Source organism: Punica granatum, chromosome 5 (genome assembly GCF_007655135.1).
Source record: "Punica granatum isolate Tunisia-2019 chromosome 5, ASM765513v2, whole genome shotgun sequence".
Classification (NCBI taxonomy): Eukaryota; Viridiplantae; Streptophyta; class Magnoliopsida; order Myrtales; family Lythraceae; genus Punica; species Punica granatum.
The window spans coordinates 8,223,945-8,244,009 of record NC_045131.1 but is presented as its reverse complement, the minus strand read 5'-3'; the positions used below and the strand labels follow the sequence as shown (position 1 = coordinate 8,244,009).

At 40.0% G+C, this 20,065-nt stretch overlaps 3 protein-coding genes across 11 annotated transcripts; 2 read left to right on the top strand and 1 right to left on the bottom strand.

Annotated features, from left to right (window-relative positions):
- The first annotated feature begins 1,842 nt into the window (after nucleotides 1-1,842).
- On the top strand, nucleotides 1,843-8,092 carry LOC116208027 (neutral ceramidase 2-like). 7 transcript variants are annotated; one of them, XM_031541203.1, is made up of 11 exons: nucleotides 1,844-2,132; nucleotides 2,707-3,082; nucleotides 3,339-3,547; nucleotides 3,683-4,024; nucleotides 4,682-4,946; nucleotides 5,265-5,535; nucleotides 5,764-5,889; nucleotides 6,364-6,427; nucleotides 6,607-6,776; nucleotides 7,176-7,751; nucleotides 7,834-8,092. In XM_031541203.1, the coding sequence occupies exons 1-10, from the start codon at nucleotides 2,069-2,071 to the stop codon at nucleotides 7,722-7,724; spliced, it is 2,436 nt and encodes an 811-aa protein (XP_031397063.1). In that variant the 5' UTR covers nucleotides 1,844-2,068; the 3' UTR covers nucleotides 7,725-7,751; nucleotides 7,834-8,092. The 7 variants fall into 7 exon arrangements, with proteins under 7 accessions (XP_031397065.1, XP_031397062.1, XP_031397063.1 ...); XM_031541205.1 differs by having other exon boundaries at nucleotides 1,843-2,132; nucleotides 3,683-3,946; nucleotides 7,176-8,092; XM_031541202.1 differs by having other exon boundaries at nucleotides 1,843-2,132; nucleotides 7,176-8,092.
- Nucleotides 8,093-9,777: 1,685 nt separating this feature from the next.
- Nucleotides 9,778-12,956, top strand: LOC116209573 (mitochondrial uncoupling protein 1). Its single transcript, XM_031543245.1, has 8 exons — nucleotides 9,778-10,110; nucleotides 10,658-10,876; nucleotides 11,026-11,104; nucleotides 11,336-11,469; nucleotides 11,570-11,773; nucleotides 12,208-12,282; nucleotides 12,359-12,445; nucleotides 12,638-12,956. Exons 1-8 carry the CDS (start codon nucleotides 10,033-10,035, stop codon nucleotides 12,671-12,673), a joined length of 912 nt encoding a protein of 303 aa, XP_031399105.1. The 5' UTR covers nucleotides 9,778-10,032; the 3' UTR covers nucleotides 12,674-12,956.
- A 1,634-nt stretch (nucleotides 12,957-14,590) lies between these two features.
- Nucleotides 14,591-19,768, bottom strand: LOC116209177. 3 transcript variants are annotated; one of them, XM_031542739.1, is made up of 14 exons: nucleotides 19,587-19,766; nucleotides 19,156-19,426; nucleotides 18,321-18,418; nucleotides 18,133-18,219; nucleotides 17,857-18,010; nucleotides 17,215-17,742; nucleotides 16,855-16,997; nucleotides 16,551-16,748; nucleotides 16,372-16,462; nucleotides 16,131-16,293; nucleotides 15,707-15,817; nucleotides 15,525-15,624; nucleotides 15,021-15,136; nucleotides 14,591-14,880 (listed from the first exon to the last, which is right to left on the bottom strand). In XM_031542739.1, coding segments are annotated over exons 1-13 (2,022 nt in total). In that variant the 5' UTR covers nucleotides 19,589-19,766; the 3' UTR covers nucleotides 14,591-14,880; nucleotides 15,021-15,060. The 3 variants fall into 3 exon arrangements, with proteins under 3 accessions (XP_031398599.1, XP_031398600.1, XP_031398601.1); XM_031542740.1 differs by having other exon boundaries at nucleotides 18,133-18,231; nucleotides 19,156-19,768; XM_031542741.1 differs by having other exon boundaries at nucleotides 19,156-19,766.
- Nucleotides 19,769-20,065: the final 297 nt, after the last annotated feature.

Genomic DNA, 20,065 nt, shown 5'->3' with positions numbered 1-20,065 from the left:
GGTTGTTGGTAGTAATAACCATATGTTATTGGGTCGCCATCCGATCGTCTAATCACTACCTGGGTGTGGATTATCCTTCCAAAGATGTTGTTTGGATGTTGAGTGGCCTAGGTCAGGTATTTGGAAAAAGACCGTGTTTTTTTTTTTTTGGGTGTGTTGGATCGGGTAGGTAAGAGGGTGTTTCAGAGTTCATTTCTTGGTATTGATTGATAAACAATTGTAAATTCCAGCCCTAATGTGCGTGAGGACGAGAGATACGAGAATTGAGTCGATTGGATGGATTTGATCACGTGAGATGACTTATAAATAAACCAACTAGTCGTAGTCTAATTCACTCGACCTGTGAGAAAAATCGATAAAAAGATTCATATAGTCTATGGTACTTGTTTAATCGGTTAGTATAGATCTCACCATATGAAGAAAAAGAAAAAAAAGGATGCGTTATATCGGGCCTTATTAATGCATTTACATGGAGAAAATCATGCACGACAAGCCATAACAATGGTCGAATGCATTGCGGACCATCCCACATATAAGATCAAGAGTGAGAGTTCTAATTGAAAATTGGCCTGTAATTAGGTCATAAGGCGAAGCAACAGAATAGTCTACTAAGCCTCTATGAATAAATATTGAGTGAGTTGATACACAATTACTTGATTATATAAAACTTTACTCATGAATGATAAATGTTCCGTTACTGATAGAGATAATTATATAATGAAACATTTGTCATTCAAAAATGGAGTTTTACATGACCCAATAATTATGTATTACGTACTCAATATTTTCTCCCATAATACGTATATTTTGACTAACTTTCCTTGCATAAAATCTACCCATGCACCCTATATGTTTGTATTTGGTGGGCCGAATTTAGATCAGATAATTCACACTAAGAAGACCAGGGCCTAGATGGGCCAAAACAATCTTTTCTCCATCCTCTACAAAACTAGAAGTGTTGCTATGACCATCATGATGACTTTGCGATTTGGGCACTCAGAAGCGATATGCCTAAAACCATGACGCTTGAAGCACTTCGAGAGTTAGAAATTTGATGATTCAACTCATGATTTATAATGCAAAATTTTGATATGCAAAATAAATGTAAAATGCAGAAATTACTGTTAGAAACATGTGGGACTTGAGAGGTGTTTTTCTTATATAATTAAAATTTGGACATTAATTAAAATGAGAAACGAAAAAAAAGAATGAACCAAACCTATTTTCCCGGATCAGGATTTTACAAGTGTAGTTGGGAAGGGTTTTACTGCCGCAACTTTGATATTCTCGAATTACGACCGTGGATCTCACGTTTTATCTCTATAAAAATAAATCATATATTATATTATAACTCATATTCTTTATAATCCAATATATTTATATTTACATAACAACTTTCCTTTTCGACTTTTGACTCACGTAAAATAATTTCATAATTAAATTTTCCTTGTAATCTTTACCATTCCCCGTAATTTATCAATTGGCGAACCAATTGGCCGCTGTGAAGATTACCGGTGCCTATCCTAGTCCATCGATCACCGTATCTCCTTACTTTCGGCACATTCGGCATGATGCTTGTTTGGTTTCAAACTGTGATTTTAAAATCACACTTTAATTTAATTCTACCAACAATAAAATAAAATAACTCATACAAAGTCATAGAATGGACTCCATTTATAGTTCTTTTTTTCTATAATAAAACAAAATAATTCATATAAAGTCAAATAATGAGTTTTATACATAACCATTTATACCACTCTTTTTCAAAATTAAAATTTAATTTTAAAATCTTACACGAAAGGCGACGTTAATTTTCGGAAGATGGAGCGGTTTCTCTTCCGAAAACAGTTGTGTCTCTTTCCTGTCGGAGCTTCACAGCTCACTTTACCAACCGCCCTGCCCGCGATTCGTCATTTTAGCAGAACTCCGACACCAGCCCCGAAGCTTCTCACTCCCCCCCACCCACTCCGATCATCACTCTCGAATACGTGTCGTCTTCTCTATGGATGCCTAACCTGCAGAAGAATGGAAGATAGCAGCAGCTGAAGCAGCAAAAGAGACCAAAAGAATGAGTTGGGGGATAAGGTCTTTCCAGTGCTCCCATTCGAGCTCAACCACTGCTGTAATGGCGGGTGGGCCCCCAACACCCCAACTGAAATAAGTACTCAAGTTTCACTGTGGTCCGTCATGTCTTGTGTTTGCTGAGCTCAATTCCCTCGGTCTGTAGGATCCTCAATTTCCCAGAACTTGATTTCTTACATTTTTTGGGTTTTCCGGCAATGATGTCACCGTTCATGTTGAGGAATATTGCCTGCTGTTTGTTTGAAACTGCCAGTTTTCGTATTACTGTCCGATTATGTTACTTGCAACAGCTTTGCTGTTCTGTGCATAAGAAATGTTCCAGAGGCTCCAAAAAAAAATCCTGCTTTCGGTATTTGTGATGCCCAATGAATGTAGTAATTTCCCCTACCAATCAGGGCCAATGCCTTTATGCAGAATATATCGGAGAAAGTGCGTATATCGTTATTCGATACTCTCGAGTTAACATGTATCCTTGAGGTGATGTCTCCCTGTATAGATGGTGCTGTTCGATGGTTTTGGATCACTTTGGAAGCCGATAGATACACTCGTGAAATGCTCCATATAATGTTGCATCAGCTCTAGATTCCTAATATGAATTCAATGCTTAATGTTGACGGATCTCAGTGGCCCTTTTTGTGAAGGATGGAAAGGGTAGAGTGAGACCTGTTCGGCTCCCATCAACGGATATGGCACTCCCCAGTTATGCTTATTGCTCATGGATCCTCTTCCTAGTCTTGCTGCAAAATGTCGGAGGGTGCCTCTCGTCTTCGAATTATTTGATCGGCCTCGGAAGCCACGACATAACGGGGCCCGCAGCAGATGTTAATATGATGGGGTATGCAAATATGGAACAGATAACTTCTGGGGTACACTTCAGGTTGCATGCCCGAACATTTATTGTTGCGGAACCTCAGGGGAGTCGTGTGGTGTTTGTAAATCTCGATGCCTGCATGGCTTCGCAGATTGTGACCACTAAAGTACTTGAGAGGCTAAAAGCAAGGTATAGTCTTAAATCATCATTACTCTGTTGGCTCCTTTGAACTTTGGATTGTGCCTTGATAGGCACTTGCAATCTGTAGAGTAACTCTGAGTTAGTTGCATGAACCAGCATCCATGTGATCTTGTCAGTCATCTACACTGTGTTTCTGGACTTCATGTTTATAGAATGCAATCGGCTCCATCGAAATTTCTTAATGCTCAAAGCTTTTATCGATTGCAATCCTCTCATATAAATATGTCATTTATTTCTCTTTCAGATATGGAGATCTTTATACTGAGCAAAATGTTGCCATCAGTGGCACTCATACTCATGCTGGGCCTGGAGGCTATCTCCAATATGTTTTATACATTGTGACATCTCTCGGATTTGTTCGCCAGTCCTTTGATGCCATAGTGGATGGCATTGAGAAAAGCATTATACAAGCTCATGAAAATCTTCAGCCTGGATCAATTTTCATTAATAGAGGTGCAGATATGTACAAAAGTCCTATATCCAAATGCTCCATATTTATTTAAGGGGAAAAGCGCGTTTCTTTTATCTCTTCGTCTCACTTCATGAATTTCCAGAGGCTTCAAAATGTTGCTTTCTTTACATACGCAGGAGAAATTCTTGTTGCGGGAGTAAATCGAAGCCCTAGTGCTTACCTCAACAATCCTGCATCTGAGAGAAATAAGTACAAGTGCAATGTTGACAAAGAGATGACCCTCATAAAGTTTATGGACGATGAATGGGGGCCAGTTGGTGCCTTCAATTGGTTTGCAACCCATGGTACTTCTATGAGTCGGACAAACTCGTTGATAAGTGGGGACAATAAAGGAGCTGCAGCAAGATTCATGGAGGACTGGCAAAGGGATTCTCTGAAAGGTTTCAATGGTATATATTTGCATAATGACGTAATTCCAAGGAGGGTCTCGACCATATTGTCCGACTTCCGTGAAAACAGTAACGGATCTCCTTTTAGTTTACGTGTTCGTTACATCTGAAAAGCTTTCTTCTTGGTATTTGTTGACTCTAATTGGTTGTTTGGGTATGCGGGTTATGGATGGTTATGGAGGCATGAGTTATGGAATTTTGTACAGAAACTCTCATAACCCTCCATGACCCACCCCTCCATAACCCGCATACCCAAAGAAGCTATAACTACTATTTCCCTGAAGTCGAAGGGCCATTATTGTTGCTTCCAGCCCCGACTTATAGTGCCTCAAACATGTTACCATAGTTTTCGAAACTGCAGAGGTCTTCAAACCAGAAGTGGCATGGTCCGTGATTCCATGGGTTTAACCACTTGTACAAATCACATTTCTTATTTATAAACAAATACCGGAAAGTGATTGGTAGCAATGCCCTGGTGCACCCTTTAGGTACACTCAAATTATAAGTTCTAACTATTTTCAGCTCATATGTTATCATAAAAAGGGACAGTATCTAATAAGTGGGCAGTAATATAAGATATTTACTTCTTGCATTCTCAAGCGGATATGATTCCTTTATTGTAGATCCGATGTAACAAAAAACTGAGGCACTACATCTCATATGTCGCAATCCCATCAACGTCTTGCAAAATGATTACACTGTCATTGAGCATCCTATGAAATGCAGGTACTGAAACGATGCAACTCGCAGCTTCCTTCCCCTTTTCTCGAGGAAGACCTGTGACTAGATTATCAAGTGTGGCAAGACGGGTCAGGAATGCTTTTAGGCAGACCGATAGGCCACAGTTTGTCTCTGCATTCTGTCAAACCAATTGTGGTGATGTGAGCCCGAATGTCCTTGGTGCCTTCTGCATCGACTCTGGGAAGCCTTGTGATTTCAATCACAGCACCTGCAATGGAAAAAATGAGCTGTGTTACGGTCGTGGACCTGGGTATGTAGTTTTTTTTCTCCATCGTTCTTTGTGACCATAGTTATAAGAACTTTGGGCAGATCCGTATGCCAATCTGAATGAATTCTCTAAATGAACCCGTTGGATCAGTCAGCTCTGGGTTTATATCCCTTAGCTTTAAATTTATTACATTCATGTCTGTAAATGATTGTATACTTATATCCTTTTCATGATCACAGTTGACTAATTGAATTCGAGATGAATCGATGGATCTATACCTTAGCCACTTCAACATCCTGTTTCTGCATACTATGCTCGTGTTATAGAGAATCCTAAATTTGGTAATATCGATTCTGGAAGGTACCCCGATGAATTTGAGAGCACACGGATCATTGGAGAGAGACAGTTTAACAAGGCTGTTGAACTGTTCAACAAAGCATCTGAGCAGCTCAAGGGCAAGATTGGATTCCAGCATGCATATGTGGATTTCTTAAACCTTGAGGTCACCATTCCTAAACCTAACGGTGGAACTGAGGTTGTTAAAACATGCCCTGCTGCAGTAGGATTTGCCTTTGCCGCCGGGACCACTGATGGGCCGGGAGCTTTCGACTTCAAGCAAGGAGATGATAAGGCATGTGCAGGTTTCTCTTCTTGTATCAATGAGTCAGGCATGCATAGTTACCGTTTATGAAGGCTTCATAAATTTATTGGAACCATGGGCCTGTTTTACGTCAGTGGTCCAGGGATTGGCCTGGAAGGAGTTCCATGTCAGCACAGATAAGAGAGACAGAGTTGCAGGATGTGTAGAAAAAACCCCACTGATCCTGATTCTTGGATATTATTGTTTTTGGTGTTGCAGGGAAATGTCTTTTGGAAGCTGGTGAGGAATTTGCTGAAAACACCGAGTCAGGAGCAAGTCGACTGTCAGCATCCAAAACCTATTTTACTTGACACCGGTGAAATGAAGGAACCTTATGACTGGGCAGTAAGTCGAACCATTTATTCACTTCACAATCACCTTTGAGAAGACCAAGTCACTTTGAGTTTATGCAAGCACAATGAAAAGCTTCTATAAATAGATAATCTTTTCTTCTTCTTTTTTCCGGTGAGTTAGATAGATACTTATTTGATTCAAAGAGCAACTGCAATTCTTTGCAGAACTCGAAGATAAAGTTGACTGCTTAATAAAATTGCAGGAATGCTCATCTGATTGCTTGTTTCCCTGTCTGTTTATTTTGATGCTGCCAGTGGCACTATAATACTTTGCACTTCTTATATATTTCAATGAATAGCATGAGATGAATATTGAATAGTCTTCAACATATAATTAAGAAAGATATTTTTTCTTCCAAGATACCATAATGTGATATATGTGTATATATATGATTGCTTTGCTTTGCCTTAGACTTGTTCTATGCATTATACTTTGGCACTAACACATCATTCCAACCATCTCTAGCCTTCAATACTTCCCATCCAAATTCTACGAATCGGGCAACTTGTCATTCTCAGCGTGCCTTCAGGTACTAGTAGAACTCTGTCTTCCCTCCCTCAGATATTTCACAATGTGTTTCCGTTCTTAGGCAGCTTTGGAAAATTCCACGTAGCACCACATGATTTGATGCACTATACTTTCTCTATAGGGTGGTAGCCCTGGTGTTGCCCCCAAAAATTCCAAGTTTAAGCGCTATTTTCATCGCAGAATTCACAACAATGGCCGGCAGGCGTCTCCGCGATGCCGTGAGGATGGTGCTCTCATCACGAGGGAATGGACAGTTCGATAGCAACATCCACGTGGTTATTGCAGGGCTTACGAATTCATATTCTCAGTATGTGGCCACCTTCGAGGAGTATCAAGTGCAGCGATATGAGGTTGTACTGCAATCATGTTAAATCTAGAATGAGCTATAATTGTTTTGAAACTAAACCGCCCCAGCCAGTAGGAAGAAATGGACCCTGCCAATCCAATCATCCAGAAAAAACCGGATCTGCTATTTAAGCTTTCAAGCGTGCTCGAAAAGAAAATGAATCTTGCTTTCTTTTTTAATTTGGTACAAAAATTGATCTCAATAAACCCGTAGTTTGATCTGCTCTGTCTGGTTTGATTCTGGGAAGTGTGACCGCTCGAATTTTTATTTTCTTGTGAGTTTACATGTTCCTAATGCTTAAAATTTATACTTGGGGAAATTCTAGAAGTCCGATGTGGTTTCTTTTCTGTTTTCAAGTGAAGGTAAGCAGTAAGCTCAGTTTAATGGTTGGTTGAAATTGCAGGGAGCCTCTACTCTCTATGGCCCCCATACACTCAGTGCATACATTCAGGAGTTCAAGAAACTGGCCACGGCCCTAGTCAACGAGGACATCATCGAGAGTGGTCCACAACCTCCAGACCTACTCGACAGGCAGATAAGTTTGCTCCCTCCGGTGGTCATGGACTCAACTCCTCCTGGAGTAAACTTTGGGGACGTCAAGACCGATGTGCCCTTCAACTCCACTTTCAGGAGGGGTGATCTGATCAGCGTGACCTTCTGGTCCGCCTGTCCGAGGAATGACCTCATGACTGAGGGGACATTCGCATTGGTGGAGCATCTACAGGATGGAAAGACTTGGGTCCCGGCATTCGACGATGATGATTTCTGCCTGAGGTTCATCTGGTCCAGGCCCGGGAAACTGAGCCCCCAGAGCCATGCGACCCTAGAATGGAGGGTTCCGAGCTCTGCAGCCCCAGGGGTTTACAGGATGAGGCACTTTGGAGCCGCTAAGGCACTCTTCGGAACTGTTCGCCATTTCACGGGGTGTTCCAACGCGTTGGTGGTGGCATAGGGTGGTGAAGTATATGCATAAATTCAAGTAAGTCCTAGTATCCACTTCTTTTTTTCTTTCCATAGTGGAGTTACATGCATTGTCTTGATGTAAAGGCGTCGTGTCATAGATGGAAATGGGAAATGAGGCGCGAATATTACGTTACAGGAGACTGTTTACGAATGCTGCCTACTAGTGGGGACCAATGTAAAAGATAAATATAGAGACAACAGATTAGGATTCCTCAGTTGGCCCAGTCCCTATGCCGTTTGGGAACCTCCGTGGAAAAGTTTGTGCGTGCTGTGGATAGGAGAATTACTGAGGGACGGAATAAAGTGATGTTCCTCAATGATCTAATCGGCATTTCACTACTTCTCTCTTTTGGCACATAACTATTCTTTTTCGACAACGATTGATGCTTTGCAATCTTGTCCGGTATCTTTGATCCACCAACATCGGAGCATGTTGTCCTCCCCGGACGCATGAAGTGGTCTGGTAACAAAATACAGTTGCCCCATGCCCAGTTGATTTCATATTTAACTGCTAAAGGCTCACCCCGGAAGTTTCATCGGAAGTTCGCTATCGACTGTTAATAGTGATGACCTGGGGTTCGTGGGTCGGATCCATCTAGTCAAAATCGAGAATTGGCTTCAAAAGAGTGCCAAATCCCAAAGTGTTACACATGTCGGACTCCATTAACACATTTGTGCGTGTGATGTGTAGGATATAGAAAGAGGAGAGGAGTTGTGTCATTTTCGTGAGATTGGATTGGAGAAGAACCTTGGTTACGTCTCCGGCTAGTTGCTCAATTGGACTGTCCCACTCACTTCCACCTCCATGACCATGATCATGACCGGGAATGGTCTTGTGTTTATCGTGACGCTGAATCTATCGTTCGATATATAATGAATGACTGAATGATATGCCAATTACTCGTTCTAAAAATAGATACTCTAATCGCACGTATGTACCAACCTACTTTCAATACTTTCGGACTAAAGGGTAAACGCAATGAATTGCATGCAAGTTGCGGTCCAGGACTATCAGATCCACGCAAAAGATTATATCGTATGTCATAATTTAATTTAACATATGCGGCGGGTTGGAGTCAGTTGAGCAATTGGGTTTAAATTCCCACGTTAAAGACATGGAAACAATGCGTGTATATAAATATATTTAATATAAATTTTATAAAGGATTAATCCCGCATAATATACACGAGTCGATTTCGGTTTCAATTTCTCCGTTGACGGGCAACCGAGAAAATATTATGTTACTAACAAATAATAATAAAGTCAACAGAAGAGTTATTTTTTCTCTTTTCGCTATTTATTATATAGTATATAAATAAATATATATATATATATAAAAAGAAAAAAGGGAAGGGAAATGATGACATTGAAGGTTGGGGAGCAGCAGAAAGAGGAGGGAGAGAGAGAGAGATTAATATCTATTTGTAATGGAAAGATTAATTCTTAAAAATAGTCCTCCTTGTGAAAATATTTTCCAATTTAGAATTTTGAAAGTATTGTTTGTTTCATATTCCTCAACTTTTAAAAACTTTCAGAGTTACCCCCAAAAAAATAATATTCCGCTCAAGGGCCAGGGCAATCGGCGGCCTTGGCATTGGAACTGTGCAGTGACGGCCTAATAGCGGCCATTATCACTTCAATCGAGGCTGTTGGCGACCACAAAGGCCGCTGTCGGCCTCGATTGGAGGGGCTGATGACCGATGTTGGGATGGGAAAGACCCGTGCGGTGAATGTCTGATAATAACCACCCATCGAGCTCCAGTTATTGTTGACGGTGATCGCTGAGGCAGCCATTGACCTCGACTGGAGTGCTAATGATCTGAATTGGGCTCCCACCAAATCGATCCTCCCTTAAGCTCGGCTTGAGAGAGTGTCGGTCTACTACAACCATGGCCGAAGTCGCTGGCAAATTCACTCATCACGTAACAACGCGGATAGCGGGGACTAATTTGAAAATAAAATATATATTATCAAAAATCTAAATTTGAAAAATCTATTTTGGGGATTTAATTAAAGTCTGAAAATGGGCAAAAGACTTCCAAAGACCGCCAATGGTCGGAGAAGGCTTATTTAAAGCTTTCCCGGCTGTGCAGACAGAGGCGGGGGGAAGATCGGATTGATTGCTCCTTCAAGGGTTTGTTCATCCCAAGAAGAAAAGAGATTCCCCTGTCTTTCTGAATCTCTCCTCCGCTCTTGGGATTGATCGGAGCTCAGGGGCCGTATTAGCTCTTTTGCGTTGCTTCCCCGTGCTTTTCTTAGTCTTTGCTGCAGCCGGACCCTTCGCCGTGTGCGGAAAGATGGTGGCCGGCGGTAATACTGACATCTCCCTCCCCGGAACATTCGCCAGCAGTGCTTTCGCCGCCTGTTTCGCCGAGGTACTACTCTCCCTACTCTTATGATATCCCTCTCTCTCTCTCTGCCTTCGATCTGAAAAGCTGCCTGCATTTTCTGCTGTATATGAATTTTATACCGTGGATTCTGATTCGTTGCTGCCTATTTCTAAAGACCCGATTTTTGGTGATCGCATAATTTTATCAGCTCGATGAATGATCTTGCCCGTGTGTTCTAGAGATTACTTCTCTAAGATCACAAAAGTCCATTTGGATTTCAGTTGTCAGGCGCTCTGTGATTCGATTCCAGCCGACTGCTATATTATTGCCTTTCATCTGTTCGACGCATTGTCTGTCTGTTTGCTGTAATTGCCTTTCATAGCTGGATTTCCTGCTTTCCCTTGCTTGCTGCTCTTGACATAAACACTCTCTCAGTGTTTGAATAAGGCTTTTGAAATTACAAGTTCATGAGCTCAACTAGGATATTTGGCATTGCTTGTGCTGTGAGTTCTTTTTTTTTATTTCGGGTGCTTCAAAGTTGCTTTCTTTTTTTTTTTTTTTTGGTTGACGTTCACTTGAAATTCCGATTCAGATATGCACTATTCCATTGGACACTGCCAAAGTCCGACTTCAGCTCCAGAAGACGGTCGCTGCTGGGGATGCAGCGGCCCTGCCAAAGTACAGGGGTATGCTTGGCACAGTTGCCACCATTGCGAGGGAAGAAGGTGCAGCTGCCCTCTGGAAAGGCATTGTGCCTGGGTTGCATCGCCAGTGTGTGTTCGGAGGTCTTCGAATTGGGCTGTATGAGCCGGTGGGTCTTCATACTTGCACTAATAACTCTGCGCAATCTATCACCACCCGTTATTATACTTGCCGTCTATAATTTTGATATATTCTGACAATCTGCGTCTATAATTTTGATATATTCTTACAATCTGCGGAACATGCTTAACCCAACAGGTAAAAAACCTCTATGTGGGTGAGAACCATGTTGGTGATGTTCCACTAACCAAGAAAATACTTGCTGCCCTCACTACCGGTGAGTGTGTGTTGCAATCCATGTAAATCTGCTTGCATGCTTAAGTTCATGAATGACCCTTTTTGTTATTTTTATCTTCTGTTAAAAATTTGGTGGCTTTAATCCACTTTATGGTTGAGATGAACACATTATTAAGCCGCCCCAGAAGTCGACAAGACCTTACTGATTGGGATGCTTTCTTGCCTATGTAGCTTATATCTGTCTCAAGTCGGTGTTTATCTTGTGAAACAGGTGCTCTAGGTATTACAGTAGCAAATCCAACTGATCTTGTTAAAGTCAGGCTTCAAGCTGAAGGAAAATTGCCGCCTGGTGTACCAAGACGCTACACTGGTGCACTGAATGCTTATTCCACAATTGTTAGACAGGTCAGCACCTGACTTGGAATTGGACATATTTATCAAATTAATTAATATCCTTTCAACTTTATTTTCTCCCTAGTTTTTCTCATATTGTTTTAACAATCAGGAAGGAGTAACAGCTCTATGGACTGGTCTTGGACCCAATATAGCACGAAACGCTATCATTAATGCTGCTGAGCTGGCCAGCTATGATCAAGTGAAGCAGACAATTTTGAAAATTCCTGGTTTCACAGACAATGTTTTCACCCATCTACTTTCTGGTCTTGGGGCAGGTTTTGTCGCTGTTTGTATCGGCTCCCCTGTTGATGTGGTATGTTCATATTCCTGCCCGCTCCAATATAGTTTTCGCAGTTTTCTGGGGGTCTCGTTTGTTATAACTATTACGTTTATTGAGGATACAGTCCTATCTTTCAAACCAGCATTTTTTTACTAATTAGGATGAGATGAAGGATTTGGGATTTTTCTCGTGGTGCTTCTGTTTTTGCAGCACGGTGCCTGTTTTTTTCTTGTTTACTCGAGTTCTGCTTTTTGTTGCAAAAATTTGAATAGCTTTGATTCCATCACCTATTGTCATTATCAAGATTTGTGGATTGTCAATCATGAGATTTTCCTTAATTGAAAGTAGATTGATAGTAGAACAAGTACCATGAGTGGTCAAGTTCAGGGTGCGGGTATCATTTGCACCTGCTCAATCACTGTTGGATGAGAATTGAGTGCTTCTAATGGATTGGATGTTTTTCTCAGGTCAAATCGAGAATGATGGGAGATTCTGCTTACAAGAGCACCCTCGACTGTTTCGTGAAGACTTTGAAGAATGATGTATGATAATTCTCAAAGTTTGTCAGACCTGTCCATACTTTGATGATGATACACTCATAATCCTTTGTTTCCACAGGGCCCTCTTGCTTTCTATAAAGGCTTCATTCCGAATTTCGGAAGGCTGGGTTCTTGGAACGTGATCATGTTTCTGACCTTGGAACAGGTAAGGAGTCTCAAACGCACCTTCACCCCTGACTTTGCGCGCTATTTCTAAAGCATCCTATTCGGCGCCAAAAGTTATATGGTGCAGTTCTAGCGGAATTTCAAAAGCGTTGAAGTATTATGTGTGCTTCAGATCTGTTTCTGTTGGGAGAGAAAAAATATATATTCATTCGTGTTTTATTGTTTTTGGCAGGCTAAGAAGTTCGTCAAAAGTATAGAATCATCATGAGCTTCCGGAGAAGAAAACTTTTAAAAGCTCATAATAAGGCACCGAGAGTGCGGGACTCGATGCAGGCCCTTCAGGATTGATTACATATTAATAAATTCCTCCCTTGCAAGCTTACCCGAATGGCAAAGAACTGTCTTGCAAAGGAAACCCTTCTGGTTGATTGATTTACTAGCCTGAACAATTTTTTTTTTTTTTTTTTTTGGCTAAGAACAATTTTGCCATTTGTAACTTATGTTGTTGAGGAAATTAAACAAATTGCGAAACCATTTTTTTCCCGGGCTAATTGTTGAGATCTTCCCTTGGTACTTCATCCTTTTCCATATGGTAGAGTTAATTTATCTCTTTGATTTATTCAGCCAACCGTGGGCTGATGATGTTCGTATTAGATTTCGAAGCAACATAGGATACAAGAATTTATTCGTGCGAAATATAAAAAGGCCTAGGAGTTTGGGGAGTCATGCTTCCACGAACACCAGAAGCCACCAAACTAGCGAGACCTTTTTTTCTTCTGTCAGAAAGTGAAAGCCAAAAGACTGATAAGATTATCCGCTACGGACAAAAAACTGAGTATGAAGAATTTATATAAGACCATTGAAGAAGAAGCCTTACCTTCTCCGGAATTTATCAGTCACACTACTACTACTCTTTTGATCCTGTTTTGATCCTTCACGGGTTCACATGGTTGATTCAGTAAAATCAGATTTAGCACAGTAGGACTTCTAAAACGTACTGAATCAACAGTATATCTATTAGTTCAGGAACACTGCAGATGTTGAGTGTTGCATTAACCCTCAAAGAAGGGGTTAAGGAGAAGAACCCAATACTGAGCCAAAGCAAGCCACTTCTCTCTAAAGGATCCAAAAAGTACGAGATTAATTTTAAGTGACCTGCCACCAATCCCAAATTAATTTTAAGAAAATATATATGTATATGTATTATTAAAATGAATATGTGTATATAATGCAAATGATAAAAACACTACAAAAGAATCAACATAATCATATAAAAGAAAAAAAAAATTATGACATAGTGCTATGAATTTAAACTCATAAATAAAACTTAAAGAACAAAATAAATTTTCATCCTAATTACAAAACTTATTATATCTGAAAAATATATATTAGCAATTAACTTAAAAATACAAGACATGTTCACTGAAATAATTAGTTTCAAATAATAATAAACTTATTCCAATTTACAACAAAAAAATTATTGATTATTATTTGAGAATTAAAATTAATAATTAGAAATTATTATTATTATTATTTTCTATAAAAAAAATTGGAGTTTTCAGAATAAAAATAATTACAATAATAGATTATATAGAGATATATAAAAACGAACTCGTGCGATGCACGAGACTAAAAAGCTAGTGCGAAGTGTAATTCAACACTTATCAATCAACTCAAAACATAATCATTACTTTAAGAGCTGTTAGGTAAACTCAAATGATACGGTTACATGGCCCGACATCATTTTTTAATGAAATGGTGTCATGTGTCACCTTTAGTATTTTGATTCGATCATTCAATATTTTTTATCAAATTTTTCAATACTTTAGTTCACATGTTTAGTACCGAACTAAAATACTAAACACTTAAATTAAAATAATAAATATTATTAAAAAGTGTTGAATATTTAAACTAAAATATTAAACGGATACCATGTCATGCTAAAATTTTTCTTTTAATGTTTTCAAGTTAAATCCAGCAGCATTCCACCTGCAAATGACTGTCACTTTTAACACTTTGTTCAGAAATAAGGAAAAAATTTTGACTCCCAGGGAGAACATTATTATTTCAAATTTCTTTATTTTATTTCGATGTAGGGGAAAAAAGTCCTAATATAAATGAAGAAAATTAATAACCCCGATTTCAAGGGAAGCTTTTAGTTTTAGATGGGATTCGCACATAATAATTGAAGCAATTTGCAAGGAAGAAAAGATTCTTGCCTTACTTATCCAAAAAATGCTGCCTGATACTATCTCATTGGCAAGAATGGTTTCTGTTCTAGACATCCCAATACAAACATCGAATCATTCGACTACAACAACGAACACTACACAATGATAATAAAGATTACAGAATATGGTCCTTCCCCTATCGCCTGATCCACCAACAAGGCCACCAGTCAACTACATAATTAATCGTCCAATTGTAGAAACAAATCACGAATATACTGGAGATGCATCTCCAGCACCAGCTCACCTGTTGCAGCAGATCGAAACCGTTAAAACTCCATTTGAAATTCTAGACCGAAGATGCTACTCTGCTAGCACTCAACGAACAAGAAAGTTGAGAATGTTTGTTAAATAAATGCTGTTGGGAACGTGGAAGAAGGTCCATACCACAGTTAATGAAGTTGGAGATGATGAATCATATATACAGTCATGCCATGATCTTGACTTGCTGCATTGAATCAGAAGCAGATGGCTGATTTGCTCGAACTCTGTGTCTTTTTGCCCTACAACCCAAGAACCAAGCTGTAAAAATTAGCCAGAAAGAAACTATAATTATATATTTTTTTATTTTTTATTTTTTTCCTTTTAAGAATTCGCAAAATCAATGCAGCAGGGTATTGAAACGCCATACTCAAAACTCCATTAAATAACTACGTCTCAAATATGCAATCCATATAACGAATGCATGCTCTTCAATTAATAGCTACTAAAATAGAAAACACTACGAAATAGCTTGACAAGGAAAACTATCTCCAAGACTGCTATTCACAAATCTTGCCTGCCAACCCTGATTGAGAATGTTTTCCATCACAACTACTTACAAACCACTTGAACAATTCTAAAAGTGTCCATCAATCTCGAATGAAAAGGCACAGCAGTAAATGAGCTTACATTATGACAGAATAGATGTATGCATCAACTGCATCTTTCTTTTCAGGCTCGTAAATGAACCATTTTTCATCAGATCCAACTGAGTCGCCATTCCCCAGCTCTAAGCATAGCATCACGTAAAATGTTAGTATTCTAATGGAAAGTTCTTTATACAAGGATTGAAGTCAATGAATGGGACCAACCTTGAAGAAGTATATCTGAGTCACCATCAGAAGTCTTCAACTTCCAAAAAGCATGACCATTAGAATCCAAGAAGAGCGGCTCAGTTCTAACTGCATCGGATCTTTGTCGCTCTATATAATTACAGACTTTGGTTAGTCAACATTTCAAATGGTTCCTCAGATTTTTCTCAAACATTAAATTAAACAAAATGAGAAAAAAAATTCCTAGTAGCTTTTAACATTTTAGAATTTTGTCCCCAACTGACGGTCTAGAGCGGACAGATATTATTATGATTTTTTCCAAGAAATCATCTCCAACATTTTGTTTCTCCAAATGGCTAAATGCAAAAAATATTATGATTTACAAAGGTAACCACATTCTTTCACTGCAGAAGATTATGGACCATAATAGAGGGGGGGGGGGGGGGGGGGGGGGGAGACATACTGTTTGATGTCTTCCCATGAAGCACGTCTGCACGAGCTTGAGCTATTTCATCTTTCACTTGTGAGACAATAGCTTCGTGCTCAGATATTGAGAGGGGAACACCATTTTTTGCAATAATAGCTTCAGCCAGCTCATTCTGCAACTTCTGTTTCAAAGCTTTCTCCTATGCAATAGCACAAAGCAGTATAAGCAATCATTCCGATAAAAGATTTTACAATATGCATTTCAAAATTTATCATACCTTGGTCTTTGCTGCAAGAAGCTTTTCCTTTGCTTCCTTGCCATCTTCAATGAACTTTGTATTCTGCTCTTCTATCCAGGTCCTGAAAGGTCTGGAGAGACAAAAATAGCAACTCAGCAATCACATTGTCGAGGGACAAGATTGGACTCCAGAAAGGAAAAGTATCCGCAAACACTTACTCAGTATTAAGGACTTCATCACAAAGAAAATTCAACAGCCTAAGCTTTTTCGAGATGTCTAAATTGTCATAACCCTCAGCACCTCCTTCAAAGCAATTCAGAGGAAATCCTCTCAAGACACTTTGAGATTCAGTAGCAAATTCACCCAGAGCTTTCAGCCATGAACTCTGTTCATTTGTTGGACTTGAAGATGAAAGCCTATAGGGAAAAAAAGAAAAAAAAAAAGTTATAATCAAGTGATATTCATCAACATATAATAATTTATTAGTTTGGAATAAACTGTTTCTTAGTTGTGGAATCATACTCTTCTTCAATATCCTCTTGAAGAAAAGATAGCAGTTGCAAATGAAAGCGAACTATTAGAGATGCTGGCCCAGTGCGCCTTCTTCGAGTGGATACTAATTCTCGAAGCAGAGCTTCAGCTTGACCTTTCCGCAGATCAAGAACCTAAGAAGTATAAATAAAATATCATGAAATGCCAACACGTTGAGGTTATCAACTGCAGATTGTCATATAATTATGCTAATAACTACTTGCATAGATTAAACATGATAATTCAAACCCTCAAAGATTCTTTCAGATACTGCTAAATATTACTAGTGGGAAAAAAAAAAAAAAAAAAAAAAAGGGTACACAACCAGACCAACTTCAAAGCAATACTTGCCTTGCCAAAAGCAGCACAAAACTCCAGGAACTGCAGTACATCTCCAACCGCTTCAGCAGGTAAGTCAACACCAGCCACAGCGATTAAGAGGGTGCCTTTTGGCAATGGAACTTCAACAGGTGCTGCAGTAATATTTTTATCAGCCCTCACTTCTATAGCTTCTGATGACCCAGTTTCATTGCTGTCTCCATCATCCCTTACTGCAGTTGGTTCCTCTTCTTTAGTAGAATCACCCTCCAGAACATGCTTTTTTCTTTTTCTTTTAGTTGTGGCTTTATGGCCCGGTTCAGCCTTTTCCTTTCCCTTCACTTTTTTACGCAACCTCTTATCTTCCAGTTGGTCACTCTCCAGGTGTTTATCTTTCAGGGAAGCATCATCAGCCTTCCTACCATTGGAAATTTCCTTCAGCCCCTCAGATTTTCTTTTCTTAGAAGACTTTTCTGGGAACTTCACTGATGGACTTGTAAAATCAATGTCCTTGTCAAAAGAATTTTCCTTTCCCAGTTTACTTGGAGAGACAACTACCAGCTGCCATTGGATTCATAAGTCATATCATTATAAATGTGTTAGCCAGAAACCTCAATATGTCCATATTCTCAATATATAAATTAGCAAAAGGAGAAATGCATCATTTCCCAATACCTTATTAGAAACAGATGGCTTGTTTGGTGATTGATCTGAATCTTTCACAACATTGCTGGGGCTTCCAAGGTTTAACATCTCAGATACGGAAGAAAATCCAGTTTTCTTTGCTGTGTGTACTAGTATGCCAGTTGGCTGATGACCTCTTTTCTTCCTAAAATCACAAATAGTTCTACATCATCCCCTTGTTCGGTACTTGCAAGTGCAAACCATCTATATGTAGAGTCTAAAAGAAAGAAAATCAAAGAAGATGAAGCACAGTGGCAGAACACTTACATACAGAAACTGCAGTTGCAAATGCCTCTGCACTTGGGACAGTGCCAGTTATCGAATTTAGCAACCTCTGACGCTTTCTCCCCATATCTTATTTGAAATCATCAAAGGTAAAGCGGGTCAAAAGTACGTAGAATACGCAGCTGAGCATAATCATATGCTGAGAGGAGAAATTCATAGCCATTTCTAACCTGTTCTTGAGACACTTCTGACAGAATTTTATGGTGCATTGCTTAAGGCCTTTCATGTTCTTGCACTCTGCTGAAAAATCCAGCGTCTTCTGCCGACACTAAAATATCAATGCAAGACGCAAAAGTAACGTAAGCACCGACATAATCAGTAGAAAATGGATAGCACTAAAAGTCCATATGTCTAAAGATTTCAGCAGTTCTCATTAAACTTCCATAATTGTTAGGAAGGGACCAATACAGAAATCTTCACAGTTACGAATCACCATCGAGAACTCTAAAACTACCAAAAAAGGAAACGTAGATGAGGATTCAGGCCACTGCACGGGGAAATCTGACTCTTAATTAATCGCTCCTGTTAACCTCCTAATGACTAACGACTAAGCAACCGTAAACAACGAAAACAACTGTCAAGGAAACCGTATACTCAACAGTCGAGGAAAACAATGGTAAACTGTGTACTCAACAGGCAACGTTCAAACGTCCTTTCACATGCAAATTCGAATCAGAACTCCGATTGAAATCGCCAAAGAGTATAGCAAAATAAACACAATCAGAAAACAACGACCCTGTGCTCTAACATGGAATCTCATGGCCGTCTTTATCGAGTATCTGGCCATTTTTGTCCGATATAGATCAGAACGTGGACTAGGAATTGAATTCTAGCGGAGCAGAAGTCATAGAAATGCAGAGCATAACTCGGAATTCAATCCGGTAGTCTTCCAATTACTCATGACAAGCCTCAGACCTCGAAGACGCATCCTCTGATATTACATGACAAAGGAGCAAGCAGGAAATTAGGGCACGCAGAGAGCAACTCAACGTAACGGACGCTCACCTGATGGCAAGTCTTGCCGTTCAGCGAGCAATAGATCCGCCCTCCAATGACACGAACTCCGGGGTCCTTGGTCCGCTTCCGCTGGACCTCTCCATCACCGATGGCAACTTCCCCGTCCTTCACGACCTCCTCGTTCTTCGTGACCTGCTCCCCATCCACCGTCGCCACCGCGGCCTCCGCCTCCGAGGCGCTGCTCTTGGTCCTCAGAGGCGAGCTCGAAGGAACAGCCATCGACGTCAACGATCCCGGAGACCGACTGGTCCGATCTGACCTGCGTCCGAGTTGAGTCAGAGTTGCTCCAACCGGCGATGTATGGTGAATGTTCTCTGCTTTGCTTGCAGGAGTTCGTGCTTATATATGTACATGTGTATATATATATTGTATATCATCAACGTTAAAATGGGAAAATTAATAAATTGATTCAAATTTACATTTGGCGATGGTTTCCCTCTCCTCCGCGTGTGGCGGGAAGAGGGAAAATGGATCGAAAACTTTCGGCGGCGGAGAGAAGTAAATTGAAATCTGCTCCGCCGTGGGGAGCGGCGGCAGCGGTCGGGCTCTTTTTCCCTTTCAGGCCCCAAATTTCGCGTCCAGTCTGTTTTGATCCCCAGATATTTTGATTTATCCCAGCCGCGTAGCTTGCGTGGCCTTTGGCATGGGTAATTCAAATTCCTCTCTTTCCATTTTTTGTTGCTGTATATATTTGGTGGATTGTTTGGAGACACAAATAATTAAATTTGAATTTTGAATCCAAGTTTGGATTATGTCTAGTACTTATTACGGTGGACTTGTAATGGCAAGATGAAGCTAGATGGCATGTCTATAATTCTATGGACTTTTAAAGGTAAGATGAGTCGTAGCGAGTCATCTTATAATGAGCTTCGAAAGGATACTACATATGTTCGCAACA

Bases quoted from the DNA above. Each gene is read 5' to 3' on its own strand.
- LOC116208027 (XM_031541202.1), top strand. From the start codon at position 2,069: ATGAGTTGGGGGATAAGGTCTTTCCAGTGCTCCCATTCGAGCTCAACC. The intron at 3,548-3,682 runs GTGCAGATATGT...TTACATACGCAG, and splicing joins ATCAATTTTCATTAATAGAG to GAGAAATTCTTGTTGCGGGA. The intron at 4,947-5,264 runs GTATGTAGTTTT...CGATTCTGGAAG, and splicing joins TGTTACGGTCGTGGACCTGG to GTACCCCGATGAATTTGAGA.
- LOC116209573 (XM_031543245.1), top strand. From the start codon at position 10,033: ATGGTGGCCGGCGGTAATACTGACATCTCCCTCCCCGGAACATTCGCC. The intron at 12,283-12,358 runs GTATGATAATTC...TTGTTTCCACAG, and splicing joins TGAAGACTTTGAAGAATGAT to GGCCCTCTTGCTTTCTATAA. The intron at 12,446-12,637 runs GTAAGGAGTCTC...TGTTTTTGGCAG, and splicing joins TGTTTCTGACCTTGGAACAG to GCTAAGAAGTTCGTCAAAAG.
- LOC116209177 (XM_031542739.1), bottom strand. The intron at 16,463-16,550 runs GTAAGTGTTTGC...TTGTCTCTCCAG, and splicing joins GATGAAGTCCTTAATACTGA to ACCTTTCAGGACCTGGATAG. The intron at 15,818-16,130 runs GTATGTCTCCCC...GTAATTATATAG, and splicing joins TCATGGGAAGACATCAAACA to AGCGACAAAGATCCGATGCA.